The sequence below is a fragment of the Staurois parvus genome, unplaced genomic scaffold (assembly GCF_062004578.1).
Source record: "Staurois parvus isolate SC_StPar_1 unplaced genomic scaffold, SC_StPar_1.0 ptg000187l, whole genome shotgun sequence".
NCBI lineage: Eukaryota > Metazoa > Chordata > Amphibia > Anura > Ranidae > Staurois > Staurois parvus.
The window spans coordinates 7,683,756-7,704,626 of record NW_028317983.1 but is presented as its reverse complement, the minus strand read 5'-3'; the positions used below and the strand labels follow the sequence as shown (position 1 = coordinate 7,704,626).

The following is a 20,871-nucleotide window of genomic DNA, read 5'->3' as shown; positions in this document are numbered from 1 at the left end:
GACACCAATGACGGGGCACTATTCCTCCCCACTGAAACCAATGACATACTATTCCTCCCACTGACACCAAAGATGGGGCACTATTCTTTCCACTGACACCAATGATGGGACACTATTCCTCCCACTGACACCAATGATGGCACACTATTCCTGCCACTGACACCAATGTTGGGACACTATCCCCTTCCCCCACTGACACTAATGACGGGGCACTATCCCCCCCCCCCCACACTGACACCAAAGATGGGGCACTATTCCTCCCCCCACTGACACCAACAATGGGGCACTATTCCTCCCCCCACTGACACCAATGATGGGGCACTATTCCTCCCACTGACACCAATGATGGGGCACGTTTCTTCCCACTGACACCAATGATGGGGCACGTTTCTTCCCACTGGGGGGAAATGTCTGTGCGTCTTATGGAGCGGCCGGCCTAGTATTCCTGCCACCGTTGTATGTCCGCAGTCTCTGGTCATCTCCTGTACTGTGTCCGCAGTCTCTGGTCATCTCCTGTACTGTGTCTGCAGTCTCTGGTCATCTCCTGTACTATGTCCACAGTCTCTGGTCATCTCCTGTACCGTGTCCGCACTCTCTGGTCATCTCTTGTACTGTGTCCGCAGTCTCTGGTCATCTCCTGTACTGTGTCCGCAGTCTCTGGTCATCTCTTGTACTGTGTCCGCAGTCTCTGGTCATCTCCTGTACTATGTCCGCAGTCTCTGGTCATCCCCTGTACTATGTCCGCAGTCTCTGGTCATCTCCTGTACTATGTCCGCAGTCTCTGGTCATCCCCTGTACTATGTCTGCAGTCTCTGGTCATCCCCTGTACTGTGTCCGCAGTCTCTGGTCATCTCCTGTACTGTGTCCGCAGTCTCTGGTCATCTCCTGTACTGTGTCCGCAGTCTCTGGTCATCTCCTGTACTGTGTCCGCAGTCTCTGGTCATCCCCTGTACTGTGTCCGCAGTCTCTGGTCATCTCCTGTACTATGTCCGCAGTCTCTGGTCATCTCCTGTACTATGTCCGCAGTCTCTGGTCAACTCCTGTACTATGTCTGCAGTCTCTGGTCATCTCCTGTACTATGTCTGCAGTCTCTGGTCAACTCCTGTACTGTGTCCGCATTTGTTCATAGTTTTTGTTTTTTAAACTATAGCCCGGCCCTCCAACGGTCTGAGGGACAGTGAACTGGCCCCCTGTTTAAAATGTTTGAGGACCCCTGCTGAATTGTCTCCTGCTATATTGTAAAGAGCTGAGCAAACTGTTGGCACCATATAAATCCTGTATAATAATAATAATAATAGTGTTGAAGGTGTGTGGACACTAGGTGATTCGCAATGGAAGATTAATGTGGAGCACATGATTTGAATAAGGCTTAATGCACACGGGACGTTTTAATAATGCTGGTAACGTTAGGTGTGTAAAGTCATGTTAAAAACGGGAGTTTTTCAGGATTTTTTTAGCGTTTTTGTATTAGTGTTTAGCAGCGTTTTGCCACTTTTTTGCTTTCGCGTTTTTTAGAGGTTTTTTTGATGCAAAAAAAATTTTTTTGGGTCAAAAAAACATCCAAAACACTGTGATTTACCACTTTTTACCACATTTTACAGCGTTTTGCAGCATTAAAGCGTTTTCACAGCAAAAAACTCCTCTAAAAACCCACTAGCTCTTCTTTGTACTGTGGGGCCACCATGAAAAATGATGTAAAGAAAGTTGTGTATTTAATAATAGCAGTTTCACTCCAAGTATCCTTTTTCTAATACAGGGTAGAAAATTATAAAAGGTGTGATAGGCCTGAAGTGTTATATTGTAATGCTCTTTGTAACCCTTTTACACCATTTATTGTGGAAACGAAAGATGTGATAGGCCCATAAGGGAAAAAAAACAATGTTCATTAAATTAGTATAATGTTATAATTTTAAAAAAGCCCACTTATATTAAAACATGTGAAATATATGAAGCACAATTTGAAAAATATTTCTTAGTGTTCTTCTGTCTGTGAAAAGTGATACGTCAACTGAATGTCTGTGTATGTAGCATACCGTAGCACAGTAGGGCCTCCATGGAACAGAAGGTATTCACGTATCTAATTCCATATCCCCAAAAGATTATTCTTCATTTTAGAACAGTGAATGGAGCCAAGCAAATCATTCCTTTACACCCCAACAGGCCACAACTGCTGGTGTACAGTGCAAATATAGTCTAATAATATAGTGCCATTTATTCCAGACTGCATACAGCTGTTTCAGGATTTTCGGCCATCATCAGTGCAGCTTATGGAAACCATGGCTTCTACAGAGTTGGGCTTGGGGCCCCAACAAGCAAGTATAGGGTTATGGTGAAAGCGACTACAGGGATGAAAAAGCAAACCGAATCCACGTGTAGCACAGTATATTTTTTTGTCATTATTATTGCAGGTAAAACTGATAGATTAAAGTGATTTTTTAAATTTTTTATTTTTCAGATAGCAACAAAATGCCAAAACACAGTGTAAGGCCGGCCATACATGGGACCTAAGAATAATTGGCTGATTTTTGCTCTGTTAGTGGGGCGATGGCACCGGCCGATTTTCGTGGTTCCTCCCCATTTCGGTTAGTGGGCATGCTGGAAAATTTGTGAAAAATTACCAATTTTCAAAATCATTGGTGGCACCATTGGATTACAGAACGAACGATGTTTTCGATTGAAAAATCATTTGGAATGCGACCCATGTATGGCATGCTTAACAGTCTGTCTATTTTCATCCCTTAATAGTAAGAAATGGTGGAAACAGATTTTTATGACTAACCTGCCTGGACTTTGCATGTTCTCCCTGTGCTTGCGCGGGTTTCCTCTGGGTGCTCCAGTTTCCTCCCACACTCCAAAGACAATCAGTCATCTCAAAGTGCTTCACTGTGCTCAACAAGGTGCCCCACATGGACTAGAACTCACCCTTAGCCAATGACCATCTATCTCTAGAGTGGTCTGTAATGCTTTAGGGACAATTCCCAATGAGCTGGTTGTCTGCAGATATCCACAAGTTTGGGATAAACATGACACCACAAAATAAAGCAAAGAAAAAGGATCTTCCATGGTTTAAAACTGTTTGGTAATTTTATTGGGGATAAATGTATTCAAATCTCACCCACAAATAAAGTGCCTGTGCCGGCACCTGGTGTACTCAGCCTTGTTACTCCTACTACATGGAAGCCGCTGTGCTAGACACTCCTCGGAGTGGCGTGTGTTCCACACGGTGGATGTGACATCGGAGGAAGTTGTGTCATCAAACTTTGACATGTTTCAGGAAGGTTATTGGCTAAGGGTGAGTTTTAGTCCATGTGGGGCACCTTGTCGAGCACAGTGGAGCAATTTGAGATGATTGATGAATCAAGACACTGCAATTAAGTCGAGCACAAGCACATGCACTTGTTTCACTAATCTGGGACTTTTTTATCAATGGCATTTTATGCTGTATATATATATATATATATATATATATATATATATATATATATATACACACATGATTATATTGATGTGCGGTCTGTTTGATTTTTAGTTTAAATGTAGGTATTTAGGTGCTGTCCCGGACAGGAAGGTAGGGTTAACTCTGTTCCTGGGTCTTTGGTTTTGGCCAGATCTTTGGGTCTGACCCACAGCTCCTGTCAATATAAAAAGGGACATTGGGCCAGGGCTGAGAGTTTCCCCCCGGCAGTTGTCTGAGAGCCTTGCTGCTGGTCCATTAGCCGTGTCCCATGAGTGGTACAGCCACTTTGGAGCACCCACAATGTGAGAATCATCAAACCTGGGGTTCACCCTGAAGACACTAACTACTGGGCAATGCCACAAATGAACCTTTATTAACCTTTCTAAGATAAAAATTCGAGGAAGTTTCAGTAGGAGATATACACTATATTGCCAAAAGTATTGGGACACCCCTCCAAATCATTGGATTTAGGTGTTTCAATCACCTCCATGGACACAGGTGTATAACATCAAGCACCTATGCATGCAGACTGCTTCTACAAACATTTGTGAAAGAATGGGTCGCTCTCAGGAGCTCAGTGACACCAAGCGTGGTCCCGTGATAGGTTGTCACCTGTGCAATAAGTCCATCCGTGAATTTTCCTTGCTACTAAATATTCCACGGCCGATTGTTAATGGTATTATAACTAAGTGGAAGTGACTTGGAACAACAGCAACTAAAATGACAAAGCAGGGTCAGCGCATGCTGAAGCACACAGTGAGCAGAAGTTGCCAACTGTCTGCAGATTCAAAAGCTAAAGACCTCCAAATTTCCTGTGACCTTCAGATTAGCACAACAATGCGTAGAGAGCTTCATGGAATCAGTTTCCATGGCCGAGCAGCTGCATCCAAGCCTTACATCACCAAGTGCAATGCAAAGTGTGGGATGCAGTGGTGTAAAGCACGCCACCACTGGACTCTAGAGCAGTGTAGACTTCTCTGGAGTGATCAATCACGCTTCTCTGTCTAGCAATCCAATGGATGTATCTGAGTTTGGTGGTTGCCAGGAGAAAGGTACTTGCCTGACTAAATTGTGCCAAGTGTAAAGTTTGGCGGAGGGGGGGTTATGGTGTGGGGTTGTTTTTCAGGGGTTGGGCTTAGCCCCCTAGTTCCAGTGAAGGGAACTCTTACGGTGTCAGCATACCAAGACATTTTGGACAATTTCATGCCCCCAACTTTGTGGGAACAGTTTGGGGATGGCCCCTTCCTGTTCCAACATGACTGCGCACCAGTGCACAAAGCAAAGTCCATAAAGCCATGGATGAGCGAGTTTGGGGTGGAAGAACTTGACTGTCCTGTACAGAGTCCTGACCTCAACCCGATAGAACACCTTTGGCATGAATTAGAACTGTGAGCCAGGCTTTCTCATCCAACATCAGTGCCTGACCTTCCAAATGCGCTTCTGGAAGAATGGTCAAACATTCCCATAGACACCCTCCTAAACCTTGTGGACGGCCTTCCCAGAAGAGTTGAAGCTGTTATAGCTGCAAAGGGCGGGGCCAACTCAATATTGAACCCTACGGACCAAGACTGGGATGCATTAAAGTTCATGTGCGTGTAAAGACAGGCCGGCCAATACTTTTGGCAATATAGTGTATGTTACATTTCATCTGCGTAAGTCAACATATTTCAGCCATAAAATTTACAGTATTTGGATTTTAACACTGATATGTGTTACTTAGAGCACATGTAATCTTAAATAACCAATACGTTGAGTTCCAAAAGGTGATGCTTTGTGTCTCCTACATAATGAATAGTTAGTTCTGTACCTTATCAATACTACATATATCAGCACCTGAATCAGTTCACTGATTACTCTACTTACCGGTGGTCCACTCTCACCCTGACGTCCTGAGCCTCCTGAAGCGCCTGGGGATCCCGGATTACCTGGAGCACCCTGTGAGAGGAGACAGGGCAAGCTTTATACAAAAAGGGGGATTTTAACTTCCTTGCTTCCAAATAAGTCACTTAGATATATACATATGTTAAGCAAATACTACAGTATATAAACTAAGTTTAACCTCCTCGGCGGTCTGATTCTTTCCGATTTTTTGTGCTGAAAGCGGTACCATTTTTTTGCATGGAAATATGTAGTTTTTTTTATTGTAGGCTGTAATTTTTAGGAATAACTCACTGAAATCTGTACGAACAAGAGTCTATTAAACATTCCGGATATGATAAAACTTGAAACACGAAATCATAAATTATAATTTAATTAATAATCATAAAAAATAATAATATAATAATAATACATTTAATTCAATAATATAATCAAACCAAAAACACTGAAATTTGAAATACAGAGGCAATTCGCACATCGCTGAGCAAAGTTGCAAAATCGTTTTCAGTGTCTGATGACGAATTTCCCCCACAAATCATTATCACTCAATTCTGCAAGTGGTTCTGATTTACTATCGCTGTTCTCTAGCTGATCTAAAACTGATTTTGACCTAAATGGACGCTTTTTGGACGCCATGGACTTTTCTAAGTTTCCAGGCAGAAAGAACAGTAAAAATGTAGGCAGGGCACAGGACAAAGCACTCGGGACAAAATGTATGTGAAATGCATTGAAACAGCAATGTTTTACTATATAATAATCATTTTTAAAAAAATGTCATTTTTAAAAAATTTCAAATTTGCCGCCGGTTCCGGCGCCCGTACGTCCCGACGTCACAGGGACCGGAACACGGAAGCCGGATGCCGGCATCGGCCGGAGGAGATGGCCGGGGACGCTGCAGGGGACACATTGCGGGAACGAAGGACAAGGTAAGCGCTGCAGGGACTCCCAGAGCAACGCCGCATGGTAAGCCCGAGTGTAGCTCGGGGTTACCGCTCTTGGTACTGAATATTTACCCCGAGTTACACTCGGGAATACCGCCAGGGAGGTTAAAAAAATGTTACACATTTTTCATTGAAAAAAAGAGAACTGAAAATAACTAAAAAAAAAAGTAGAATCTCTATGGTGTTAAATGTACAAGTGTGTAGTACACACCAATTTCATAAAATATATTTTGGTTTTAGCTGAGGGACAAATATGGCCTGATGCAGAGGATCACATTGCAAACACAACAATATTCACTTTGCAAAATCAAATTCCTGAGTATTGGAATAGAGGAAATGTTACCATTGGTCCAGGGGGTCCGGAGGATCCGGTCGCGCCATCTTTTCCTGGTAATCCCTGCAAAAGAAAAGTACATTATAGGATAAACAATACCAGTTCTTTCATGACCATGTAAGCTAAGTAATAAATAGTTCATAGAGAATTAGGTATTCTTGGAGTCCAAATAAAATTACACAACTGCTAAGGGCTCAGTTATATAGTTACCGAACACATTTTATAAACCAGTGAACGTACTCAATATAGGGGCCTCGACTGCAGCCCCTTATATCCTCAGGGGGCACACATATAATTTTTATATAAACCACTAAAGGAGATGGTCAAAGACTGGTGGCATTCTAGAGGTGGAGACTGGTGGTGCTCTGCAGGAGACATTTAGAGACCGGGACATGTATAAAATTACTAGAAACACCAGATATTACATTTCCTTTATATGTCAATGCTACTATTTCCAATATTTATAAAATTGGGTTGGAATTGTGCTGGATTGAAACAACGTCGATGCCAACTCTGCCTGTGGTGGGGTTATTAGACTGTTCCTTGAACCATAGGTACCTGCAAAATATGGGGAGACCCTGAATGAATGCTTGAAGTTCAATAGGCAATAGAGCATCAACGAGGGCTGTACCGAAAAAAATGCAGAAGTGGGCATAACCTTTTGATTAACTTATATAGGTCATTCAAATTTCACATGTTGGTAGAGAAACTCTTCCTCTATAGCAACTCTTCTACTTTTTCATTGCAGTTAAGTAATGGATTCCAAGCAGAAGCAACATGCCATCACTGAGTTCTTGACGAAGAATGGATACAGGCTGTCTGACATCCACAGAAGGCTACAGAATGTTTTTGGAAGTTATACCATTGACAAGAGTCACTAATGACAAGGCATTGCTCTTTTCAATGGTGTCATCTCAGTAAACATTCTCTTGCCTTCTGTGAATGTCAGACAGCCTGCAACCCTCTTTCTTCAAGACTTCATTGACACATATTGCTTCTGCTTGGAATCCATTATTTACCTGCAATGAAAAAAAAAAAAGAAAAGTTACTATAGAGTAAGAATCACTCTACCAACATCTGAAATGTGAATGACCTATGTAAGGTAATAAAAATGTTATGCCCATTTTTTCATTACTTTGAAAGACAATCAAATATAATGAAATAGTTCTTTATTTAGAGTCAAAACCAAATGTGTTTCGGGGGTCACCCCCTTCTTCAGGGCAAAAGAAAAAAAAGATACTGATGTAACATTATCAGCATCAATAAACACTATACTAAGGTATATATAATCATTTTAAAAATGAGAGTTTTAAGTCAGTGAACCATTAGTAACCAAGAGGTATATTTGCTACAAATATTATTTTTAGAATTAGAAATTGAATTGTTATATACAATATAATGGCTATGAAATATCACAGCTTAAAATATAGTAGCTAAAACGTAAAAGGCTATGTAAAGAGGGTAATAAAAATATTTTTGATGAAAACTTTTTGGTGGAATATAATATAAAGGTACCACACATATAGGTCCATATAAGCTATACATTGCAAAAATTAATTTCCAGTATTGGCTGCTGGGAATGATGTAACATATGTGTGATATGAGATAATGTAACATATTTCCAAGTCCAGAATAATGTTGGAATGTAATTCTAAATTCGCTATGGCCGCAGCCACATTAACTAGTTATCGCAGTGTCCGGGCGGTGAGCAGTGCTGGGGGATCCTGGACTCATTGTTTCAGTCAGCTACACAACTATCACAATAAGAAAGTACCATGTAAAGGTACACTACTTGTAAAGCTCTTTTTTTTTTCAAAGGAGACCCCAAGTGTTATCACAGATATCACCTTTTTTGCCTCCTAATGGTTATATCTCAAATCCCAGGGTGACCATAATCAGGGCTTTTTTTCAGTGGGAATGTGGGGAACTCAGTTCTGGCACCCCCAGCACTGAATGCATGTAATGGCAAGGGAGGCTGGAGGGTCTATTTATGCTGGCTGCTGTGGGGATCTATTGTCACTGGAGGGGCTCTATTTTTGCATGGTAGTCTATTGTTGCTTGCTGATGGGAGATCTGTTGTTGCTGCTGGGAGTCTATTGTTGCTGGGGTGGGATATTGTTGTGGGGGCCATTGTTGCTGGGGAAATCTATTGTTGCTGGGGTGGGCTACTGTTGCTGGGGGAATCTATTGTTGCTGGGGGGCTAATGTTGCTGTATGCAGAGGATCTATTTTACTGCATTTCTTGTTATCATTACCAAATTCCATACAGAATAATACTTGGGTCTGTATTCTCTAAAAGGAGCTGTACTGGGAGGTGGGTAGGGGGTGGAACCAAGGGATGGTACTCAGAGTTGGGTAAGGGGGGTGTAAACAAGGGGTGACTGAGAAGGAGGAAGTTCCTGCACCTATTCCCTGAGAAAAAAAACCCTGACCATAATATTGTAAAAAAACCTTTTTCTTGCATTTGATTTTTCCAAAAGATCTCTTTCAAAATTTGAAAACAAGGAATCACTGGGCTGTGGTTGCCGATTTTGTTTACAAAGAGGAAGGTTTGCATTGAGGTGGAATGAGGACATGTGCCATTCATTAAACGTGATCAAAATTCATATTCTTGTAATTCAAAGCATTCTGTTTAATCAGAGACATATGTGAAACGCAACTGGATACAGATCACGAGTTTTGTACTATACTGGCTAATATAATCCCATTTAAAGAAAAACAGTCCCATCAGGACTAGTACAAGTATCTGACTATTCTGTCTTCGATATCAGTGCAAGCTTACTTATGAAAGAGTTTGTGTCAAGGGATAAAACTGGAAGTTTAAAAATACAAATATATTCACTGCGCTTAGATAAACCACCATAAAGCAGCCAGGAAAAACTTGTTTGATCAACAAATACAAAGTAAAAGATATTCTGATGCAGTGATTAAGTGGTATTGATAAAATCCATTTATAAAGTCTATAAATAGAAAAAAATAAATGCCAAATCTTCATCCAAAGAATAGGATCCCAACAGCAATTCTGCGAGGAGATGTAACACACTGCACCTCAAGTGATGGAGCTAAGCAGCTTACCAGATAGATATGACCCTCAAATTATAGAGTGGTCATAAATGCCCGATATCTCCATGGAAAGCTTGCCTCCATATCAGTCACCATAAACATCCTCCCGGAACCGATTTACACTATGGTCAGATCCCGTCACTCCAGAAGCAGTACTGAAAATGACCCCTCATACAAATAATGCAGAGTGGACAACCATAGTGAGAGGGGGGCTGCTTGTCATTGTGATCGGGGGTCCGGGTCTGTGTGTGCCCTGCTGGAAAGGATTCAATATCTTTGGAGACCAAATCTCTAAATTTGGGGGGGACCAGCAACGTATGACGTCAACATGCTGAAGGCCACGGCCATATTGGATGGTTTGTTTACAAGCACTTTTCACTTTTTAGTGAGTGCGCTACTTATAATAAATTTGTATGCTTTGAATGTACTTCACTATGGTTGTCCACTCTGCATTATTTGTATGAGGGGTTCTTTTCATCACTGCTTCTGGAGTGACAGTATCTGGCCATAGTGTATGATCAGTTCCGGGAGGACGTTTATGGTGATTGATGTAGAGGTAGTCCTTTGATGGAGATATCAGGCTTTTATGATCACTCTATAATTTGAGGGACATATCTATGGTGACTGATATGGAGGCAAGCTTTCCATGGAGATATCGGGCTTTTATGATCACTCTATAATTTGAGGGACATATCTATCTGGTAAGCTGCTTGACTCCATTACCTGAGGTGCAGTGTGTTACATCTCACAAAACTGGAAGTTTGACAGTTGCTGCCTGTCAACTGGCTTACCCTACATACTGTCTTCCATTCTGAGTGTGCAGTGCATTAGATTAGGCACATGGTCAGGCAGTAATTGTTAGCATTCTGATGGTCCCTGACCCCCCAAAACCAAAAGTCAGGCTAAATAAGGGGACATACTATTTATTTGAAAGCCTCAACAATTAAAATAAACAAATTAGGTTTTTATATACGTGTGTATGTGTGTGTGAGTGTGTGAGTGTGTCTGTGCCTACACCCAATTGTGGCTGGTTCTCTTTAAATGTAAACTCCACTAAAAACCGATACAGTAAGCAGATGGTATTTATCACCCATTCAATTCTATAATTTCAGTAAAGATATTTTCTTGTAATAGGTGTTGCTCTCTTTGTCTCACTTCTGTGACTGGTTCTACCAATTATTTGTTTATTCTGCATTATGCGGATTACATCAAAAGAGCGTGACACCATCATTTTGACTTTGTAATGGCTGTAGCAGTTGGATTTAACAGTAAATTCAGGAGTAAAAGGAGAGGCAGCACACTAATTAGCTCATCTCTCCATCACTTTGCTCTCTCCTACTATCAGCATGTTCCATATTAGAACAGGAGCACTACAGGACAACGGATTCCCCCTCTCTGAGCTCTGCTGATACCAAATATATTAGTCATTTTTTTTAATGGGAACAGTTTAAGTAGCAGAATTTGACTTCATATCACCAAGATTTGTTAATGAATAGAGGTACATTAATTTGTGTCTTTTATATCTGCTGGGAGTTCAGCTTTAAATCTGTTTCCTATCACAGCGTTCATAGTAAAGAAAGTAACATTTACGTTATGATTATACATTCTGGCTCAGCCCCGATGTCAGCTTGGCACAGGTTTAGTAATCTGAAATGCTGAACTAGAAGTGTTTAGAAAACTCCCTAAACAAAATTGCTGAGTAATTCCTAAAACTTTGCAGTTGTTTCAAAGAAACAAATATTAACCCTCTGATATCACGTATTATACATAAGACTGATTAAATCATTGGTTTATCCGTATAATTAAACATTTTGGGGTGCACAGGTGATGGTGAAAAATACATTTATTGCTGTACTGCATTAAGTGACATATAGCTATTGCCTACCATACTGTGGTGTGGTTTAGCACCAATGGAAGTCATGGAGGAAAGGGGGCAGAGTTACATGTTCCCTATACCTGGATGTACCAAGTATTTCAAGGAACAGGAGGGACAAATGGGTTGGATGGTGGGGAGCAGATATTAAGTACATCTGTTACTTGGAGCAGAATTAGGGTTACAATGCAATTTTTGAATTTCAGCCAAAGATTTGCTTGTTTTGTACACAGTGGGGTAGAGTGACATAGTCTAAAGCAGGGGTCTCCAAACTCCCTGAACAAAGGCCAGTTTGATAGTCTTCTGACATTAAGGGGGCCGGACTGTAACCAGTGGGAGTGGAAAATGCAGCAGAAATAGTGCCCAATCATTGGTGTCAGTAGAAAGAATAGCGCCCTATTATTGGTATCAGTGAGAGGAATAGTGCCCCAACATTGGTGTCAATGGAAGGAATGGTTCCCCAACACTGGTATCAATGAAAGAAAATGTGCCCCAATACTGGTGTCAGTGGAAGGTCCGGTGCCCCGACACTGGTGTCAGGGAAGAACTGATGCTCCAGCACTGGTGTCAGTGGCAGGAGTAGTGCACCATTGATGGTATCAGTGGGAGGAAAAGTGCCCCATCTTTAGTGTTAGCGGGAGTAATAGTGATCTATATTTTATATCAGTTGGTGGAATTTTGCCCCATTGTTGATGTCAGTGGCAGGAACATTACCCCAATGATGGTACCAATTGGAGGAAAAGCGCACCATCTTTAGTGTTGGTGGCAGTAATAGTGTTCTGTAGTCTATATTAGTGGGAGGAATTATGTCCCAATGTTGGTGTTAGTGGAAGGAATGGTGCCTCATATCAGTGGGAGGAATAGTGCCTCAAGGGCCAGATAAAAGCAATCAAAGGGCCACATCTGGCCCCCGGGCCGCAGTTTAGAGACCACTGGTCTAAAGGGCTTTTATTGCAGCGTAAGGCCTTGTTGGGAAGATTTCTCATTACCAGCACAGAAAGTGAGTGAAAATCTCCAACATGAACACAGATATCAATAAAAGCCGAAGGAGGTGTTTGTACTGCCACCTGTGACCTGTGTCCTTGTTGGGGATTTCCCTTGACTTCCTGTCCAGGTGACAATGGTAGTTCCATTCAGACTTTATTGAAGTTTAAACTATTACAATATGGACATGATGGACTCAATATACAAAACAACAGAAAAGTGAAGGAGGACAGGTAAAGACACATCGTATTAAGACATTGCATGTAAAAGAAAAAAAAAAGAGAGAGAATGGCAAAAAATAAAATAAGTGTAAATGCTTGCATACAACAAATGTAGAAGAGTACTTATCACTAGTGGTGCGAATATTACTATATTATTACATTATAATATAATAATATTCCCTAACATAAAAAAGAGGGTGCAGTGAGCCGAACTACTGGTGCTGCTTAAGAGGCGACAATATCAAAGTGGAATAGCTCTCGGGAGAATTAAAACGGGTATTAACTGGGCAGCATTCAACGTTAGCTCAATGAAAATTTAGTTCAAGGAAAAGGTGTTGGAGAAGAGTTAGCAGAAGAAAGATTGAAAGGAACCACAGAAGAGGTAGAAGAGAGCGGAAGAGTACAGAAGAAAAGAAGAAAAGAAAAAAAGGGGAGGGGAATGGGACCTCCCCATTTGTAAGGGTGGGTTAAACAAGGGGAGAGTAATCTGGCTGCTTGTCCCCTCCTCCAATCTCCCCTCCTGGGCCTATCACATGTAAGACATAAGGTGGGCACCCCGGTATGTGTATTAGGGAAAGGGCTAAATTTGGAAACCTAAATGGTAGGTGTCTTAATGAAACACAGGTTTAAGGGGAAGTACCCATTAGGCGGGAAGATTTCATTGTCATTTCAAAGTGGAGGCAGCAGCAGCAATGGTGCATTTAGCTCTTGCGTTGCCCTAGGCAATGCTAAAATTTGGCACCCCCCAGCACTACCACCAGCAACCCCACTAAAATTGGGCACCAACCCCTCCCTGGCCCCCGCCGCCACTAAAATTGGGTGCCTTGTACCAGCACACCCCCCTTTCCCCCTGGCCCCCACCGCCACTAAAATTGGGCAACTCCTACCAGCACCTCCCCAGCGCCCGTCGCCACTAAAATTGGGCACCCCCCAGCCCTGCTGCCTCCACTCTCTGCCAAACAAAACCTATCCCCCCAGCCCCCACAGCCACATGCAAAGAGAGAGTGTTAATAAAGTACTAATCTTAACCTCTCTGGGGCCATGCCAAGTGCCTTCCGTCCTTGTGCGGGAAGCTTACACCCTCCAGCACTGTGCAGCCTCCTCAGATTCCATGGTGGTCCTCAGCGCCACCCCCCCCCCCAAACACTTCTTGTTATCCTCATGGCAAATACACCGCTGGGCAGCAGGACCAAGTCTTTGTCAATTTGGAAGGGTTATCATGTGGTATAGCAAATTAGCATTTCCATTTTTGCTATTTTGTGGAGTCTGGAGAGCCACTCCTGGATAGTCAGGGCTTGAGCTGAACCCCAAAGTGCGGGAACATAGAGCCTACCAGCAGTTACCATGTGCACCGCCAAGAATTTGAAAAAGGATCTCTTGGAAATGGAATTATGGAGCAGATAGTGTACTTCTGTCCAGAAGGGTTGAAGAGTCAGGAACGACCACCATATACAGTATGTAGTAATGTCCCCAGTTCTCAGGTGACAATGTTAACAAGGAAATAAAGGGAAACGAAATGGGGCGTCCTCTGAAACAGGGCCACAAAGTGCACTTTGCAGACAGTCCCATTCATGTCTACTGGGATGCAGTGGCTGCCCAAACACAGCTACTAGCCTCAATTTGACAACCATGGGGTGCTTGTCCCTGAACGCTGACAGTGTGCATTTAGGGACATGCACTAGAACTCCCAAAGCTGTCAAAGTGAGAGCATTGTCTGTGTCCATGTAATTTCTGCACCCTAATAGGGACTGCCTGCATGTGGATGCATGGACCATCTGTGCATTCCATATGGGAAAAGACTGCCTTTCGCATGGGTATACAGATTGGTAAGCCCATGTGATTGACCCTTAACCCCTTCCCACTCTATCGAAAGCAAAAAAAAAAATTTGGGCTGGAGATACGCTTTATCTTGGCATACAGTAACCGAACAGAGTTCAAAAATCAGGATTCCATTTTCTTCTGCAGAGCCAAAGACCTAAATAGCAGGTGACGAAATTGCTGGTTTGCTCTGTATCATCATCATCAATTTACAAAAAGTAAAACAGTATCCACATTGTCTCCCTTTTTACAATTTTACCTTCATAACATTACTTTAAATGTGATACACTCACTACACTGTAATTATTCCAAGTGTTCATCATGTTTGTTCATGCTATAGCTCACCCTTTGTCCCACAGGTCCTTCTATTCCAGGAGCCCCTGCTGGGCCAGGAATTCCCTATAAAAAACATAATAGGTGAATGTTATGACATTTTATACATACATTTCCTTCTTGTTAGGTAACACATTGTTATCAGTGATAGCTTAGAAAACCCAAACAGCAAGCCCTAACAGCACCCCAGCTTGTCACAGTTAAAATAACAAGATTACTTCATACTAAGTCACTATCACTTACGTAATGAGCAAATGTTACATTTCCTTCGGTATGAATTCTGAATCACTATGCAGCATTGTTAGACAGCCTTGCATTCTGCCTTAGCAAAACTAAAAGTCCCCAGCATGCCTTGACAGGTTCTAGCAACTGCATGGGGCAGAGAAGGAGTGAGCTGCCCTAAATTACTTATGCTACTTGGACGACAGTTGTGGACAGCTGACCATCACATCTACGTGAGCTTACTTCCCCCCCCCCATTCCAAAACCATAGACATTAAGTTGATGTGGTCCCCCCACCCCCTCTTTTTGGAACTGTTGTAGCATGCACTCTTCTGGTGAGGTTTTCCACAATACTTTTGGAGTGTGTCTCTGGGAATTTGTGCCTAAAGAGCATTTGTGAGGTCAAGTGCTGATGTTGGATGAGAAGACCTAGATTTTAGAGTGTCACAAGTGTAATAAAAGCGCCACACCCTTAATACTTTAAAGCAGCAATTCCACCTCAAAGAAACCAAATAAATTTCTTAGTGCTATAACTTAAATAAAGGAATGCGCTAAAACCACAAACTATTCCTAATTTAGTGTAGAAACATTAGTGCAAAAGATATATATATCTATTCTCAATTAATATAAAAAAAATATCAAAATTATGTGCAAAACTATTTTTTAGTGCATAAGTAATTTAAATTATTAAATTTGTGAATATAAAAAATTGTCCAATTCTGAATTTCTTCAAATGTCCAAACAAATCCTTTTCAAGTTCAGGTGCTCTCAAAGAAATTGTGCCAAAATCCACCACCAAAGTAAAGTTGGGTAACTCACCAGTGCTCCATGCTGATCAATCTCTAGATCAGCAAAAAACGCTTTTTGCTCTGGCTTTTTGCCCCTTGGCTTGGCTTGCTGGATGCTGACGTCTGTGGAGAAGATTGAGTCACGAGCGCTGTAGTGAGTGTGCGGGGAACAGGAGACTGTTATACCATTTGCTGTTTTATGCTGTTATACTGGTGTCGGTGAAGACACCCTTTTTGTGAGTGTAAATCTTTATTAAATTGTTGGATACTTTTATAAAAAAACTGGCTGCACCATGATTTTCTCTTTCATTCCCAAACATGACCTCGGTGGAGAGATATAAAAAGAGAGAGTGATATAATGCTCCTGGAACCATTATATTGAGTGGTGGATACCTACCTTATGGATGATTGTGTAGCTATTGATCATCACACCTGAGAAGTTGATTTATTGCATCTGCTCCCAGAGCAAAAAGCGTTTTTTGCTGATCTAGAGATTGATCAGCATGGAGCTCTGGTGAGTTACGCAACTTTACTTTGGTGGTGGATTTTGGCACAATTTCTTTGAGAGCACCTGAATTTGAAAAGGATTTGTTTGGACATTTGAAGAAATTCAGAATTGGACAATTTTTTATATTCACAAATTTAATTATTTAAATTACTTATGCACTAAAAAATAGTTTTGCACATAATTTTGATATTTTTTGATATTAATTGAGAATAGATATATATATCTTTTGCACTAATGTTTCTACACTAAATTAGGAATAGTTTGTGGTTTTAGCGCATTCCTTCATTTAAGATTTTAGAGTGTGTCTGTGGGAATTTGTGCCCATTCTATCAAAAATGTGTTTGTGAGGTCAGGTAATGATGTTGGATGAGAAGACCTAGCTCTCAATCGGTGTTCAAATTCATCCCAAAGGAGTTCATTAGGGTTGAATTCAGGGCTTTGAGCAGGCCACTTGAGTTCCTCCACACCAAACTCATTAAACCATGTCTTAACTGGCCTTGTACATAGGGGCACAGTCATGCTTTAACAGAAAAGGGCCTTCCCCAAACTGTTGCCACAAGGGTGGAAGAGCATAATTGTCTAAAATGTCATTCTATATTATTGAATTAACAGTACCTTTCCCTGAAACCACCTGGACTCAATCATTTGGTGAGAAACCCACATATTTTTAGCCATGCAGTATAAAAAGGATGGTCAAGTGTCCACAACCTTTTGTCCACATAGTTTGCCTAATTTAGACACTCTCAGCAGAGTACAAATGCATTTAAAATATAGATTTTTTAAAAATAAATTGTTAGAGTTGAAAATGTTTATATTGGTTTACCTGATTTCCTTGAAGCCCAGCTTCTCCTTTATCTCCTTTTGAACCAGGAACACCCTAAAAAAAATAGTGAGAATTTTGTTAGCAGCAAGGCTTTACATTCATAGAATTATAACAGGATAGTAAACCTTTAACCTCACTAATGACTCTGTGCTGAGGGACTTTAGTGATCCAGCAAATCTAAATAGGGATTTGTTTTTCTTATGAATTAACCTTACATTCTGTTTCTTTTAAAATCATTGCAATATGATGGTCCAGGATAATTTTAAAGTGCAATTAGCCATTGGGGCATAAAGGAATGATTGGCATGACTCCACTCACTTACCTGAAATGAGAAATAATCCTCTTATTTTTGGGATACGTAGGAGATTTAGCCCTGTGAAAACCCTTTGTTCTAGTAAGACTACTGTGCTACACACTGATTCAGTTTGAGGGTTATTTTATTTCTTTAGTCGCTTCTTATCATAGTGATATTATTATTATTATACAGTATTTATAAAGCGCCAATAGTTCGCTCAGCGCTGTACATTACAGAGGGGGACAGAACATGTGACAGAACAATACCAATACAATGCAAAACATGAGGGGATCGAGGGCCCTGCTCTTTCGAGCTTACAATCTAGGAGGGAGGGGATGGTGGCACAGGAGGAGATAGCTGTGGGGGATGGAGTGGTAGGAAGAGTGGAGGAGGTCAGCAAGTTAGCAGGGGGTGGGGTAGGCTTCCCTGAAGAGATGGGTTTTCAGGGTGCGCCTAAAGGAGAGGAGAGTAGGTGATAATCTGATGGGTTGGGGCAGGGAGTTCCAGAGGATGGGTGACACCCTGGAGAAGTCCTGGAGGCGGGTATGGGAGGAGGAGACCAGGGAACTAGAGAGAAGGAGGTCTTGTGAGGAGCGGAGTGTGCGTGCTGGGCGGTACTTGGATATTAGGTCAGTGATGTAGTTCGGGGCAGTATGGTGGACAGCTTTGTACGTCAGCGTTAGGATTTTGAATTTGATCCGTTGCGCAATCGGAAGCCAGTGGAGGGATTGGCAGAGGGGGGTGGCAGAGACGGAGCGGTTGGAAAGGTGAATGAGTCTGGCAGCCGTATCAGGATCGACTGAAGCGGGGATAGCCAGCGGCGAGGCAGGCCAGTGAGGAGGGAGTTGCAGTAGTCGAGTCGTGATGTGATGAGGGAGTGGATGGGCTGTTTAGTGGTTTCTGGGGTTAGGAACGTGCGGATTTTGGCGATGTTGCAGAGGTGGAGTCTGCACGAGTTTGTTAAAGATTGGACTTGGGGTTGAAAGGATAGGTTGGAGTCCAGAATGACACCAAGTACTCTGGCCTGCAGGGCGGGTTTGATGGTAGCGTTGTTGGATATACTTTCTCTTTTCAAGCTCTACTCCATAGAAGGCATGATTTCCATAAACTATACTGATGATGGTCAAAAAGACTGAAATATGCAGTTTGGAACAACTGGATGGCTCTATAAAAGGCTGTATCCATGCTATATGCCAGTGGTTCTGGATGGGCAGTTGGCTTTGGGACACAAAGGTATGATTTTGCATGAATAATCCCCTTATTTTTAGGATATGTGATGAAATGTGGTATGTGACTATCTGCTATTCTAAGAAGGCTCTACCACGTTACATTCTTTTCAGCCTTTACTGGAAGAGTTGTGTGGCTTCCAGGTTAGAAATATGGAGGAAACATGCTGGATGGAGCCTGTGCTGACATCATCAGGCCAGCCGAGTCAGCGGTGTTGTTTGAAAGCTTTTTATGCCTTGCATTTAGCAATTTTTATGAGTAAATGTCTACTTGTGAGCGGGAGAAGTATATTAAGCAGTCCTGTGGGATTCCATGTGGTTCCCAGCTTTTAAAGGTGTCCTGCCTCCATTTCCTCTACAGGTGCCCACATGGAAGAAAAATATATTTGAAATATATTTAAAAAATATTCTTCCCAAATATATTGACATATATTTGAAATGCTACAGTTTTGGCCATATTCAATACGCTTCAAAATATATTTTAATAAAATATATATATATATATTATATATATACACTGTCTGTTGAAATGCATTTTTATTTCAAAATATATGAAAGGTATTTTTAAAAATACATTTCAAATATACTGTATGTCTTTAAAAATACAAATGTTTGGAATGCATTTACAAATACATGTAAAAATATATGTTAAAATAATTTTTTTATATGTTAAAAAAAATCTGAAGAATATACTGTATTTGATAAAAAAAAATTTCAAGAGCCTACTAAGACCACCAATAATTTGTGGTCTTAGCTTCTGCTAAGGGGCTGTGTTTTGTGGTGGATATTCACTGGGAGAGGATGGATACCATCTATAGCACTATGGACTTTTGTTATTCACTTTAGGATGGAGCACTGTTTGGTCCCCCATGCACAAATGATATATATTTTTACATTAATTTAATGCTATTTAGGTTAATTGTAGTTTTATCACTTAAATTCACTGCACGTTCATTTAATGCATCATCTCTAATAGGTTATTGTCAGTTTTTGGTTTGATATCATATACATTGCTCTTTTATCTGGCACACTTATCATGCATAATCCTGTTTGAAACTAATTAGCACTGCACATTGGTTAGATGCACTTATTGCATATATTTGTTTAAGATTTACAGTTGTGACCAAAATTATTCAACCCCCACTGAAATTGAGTGTTTTGGCCAGTTTGACATTGCTTTTGATCATTCAGTCATCTTGCTTACATTTACATTAAAGAGGCACTTGTAGGTCAGACAAATATAACATAACAGTTATAATGAAATAACCACAAATGTCTTTTCTGTGCTCACAGCATTATCAGTTTTATTCAACCCCCAAGTGACATTCAATCTTAGTACTTAGTACAGCATCCTTTTACAGTTATAACAGCTTTTAAACGTGAAGCATAGCTTGACACAAGTGTCTTGCAGCGATCTACGGGTATCTTCGCCCATTCTTCATGGGCAAAGGCCTCCAGTTCAGTCACATTCTTAGGCTTGCGCACTGCAACTGCTTTCTTTAAGTCCCACCAGAGGTTCTCAATCGGATTTAAGTCTGGTGACTGCGATGGCCACTCCAAAATGTTCCAGCCTTTCCTCTGCAACCATGCTCTAGTGGACTTGGAGGTATGCTTGGGATCATTGTCCTGTTGAAAGGTCCAACGTCTCCCAAGCCTCAGGTGTGTGACGGACTGCATCACGTTTCCATCCAATATCTCCTGGTACTGAAGAGAATTCATGGTACCTTGCACACGCTGAAGCTTCCCTGTACCTGCAGAAGCAAAACAGCCCCAAAGCATGATTGACCCTCCACCATGCTTCACAGTAGGCAAGGTGTTCTTTTCATCATAGGCCTTGTTCTTCCTCCTCCAAACATAGCGTTGATCCATGGGCCCAAACAGTTCTAATTTTGTTTCATCAGTCCACAGAACACTATCCCACAACTTTTGTGGTTTGTCCACATGGCTTTTGGCATACTGCAGTCGACTCTTCTTATTCTTTGGAGACAGCAAGGGGGTACGCCTGGGAGTTCTGGCACGGAGGCCTTCATTACGCAGTGTGCGTCTTATTGTCTGGGCTGAAACTTCTGTACCCACATCTGACAAATCTTTTCTCAGTTCCTCAGCAG

The 20,871-nt window shown here is 41.5% G+C and overlaps 1 protein-coding gene across 3 annotated transcripts in view; it reads right to left on the bottom strand.

Moving 5' to 3' along the window:
- LOC149462058 (collagen alpha-1(XIV) chain-like) overlaps positions 1–20,871 on the bottom strand; it is a 266,392-nt gene that overhangs the window by 20,299 nt on the left and 225,222 nt on the right. For all 3 annotated transcript variants that reach the window (XM_089677540.1, XM_089677541.1, XM_089677542.1), the window contains 4 exons: positions 17,243–17,296; positions 14,915–14,968; positions 6,620–6,673; positions 5,321–5,392 (listed from right to left, as the gene is read on the bottom strand). In XM_089677540.1, coding sequence (XP_089533666.1) covers positions 5,321–5,392; positions 6,620–6,673; positions 14,915–14,968; positions 17,243–17,296 — 234 coding nt within the window. The remainder of the gene's footprint in view (positions 1–5,320; positions 5,393–6,619; positions 6,674–14,914; positions 14,969–17,242; positions 17,297–20,871) is intronic.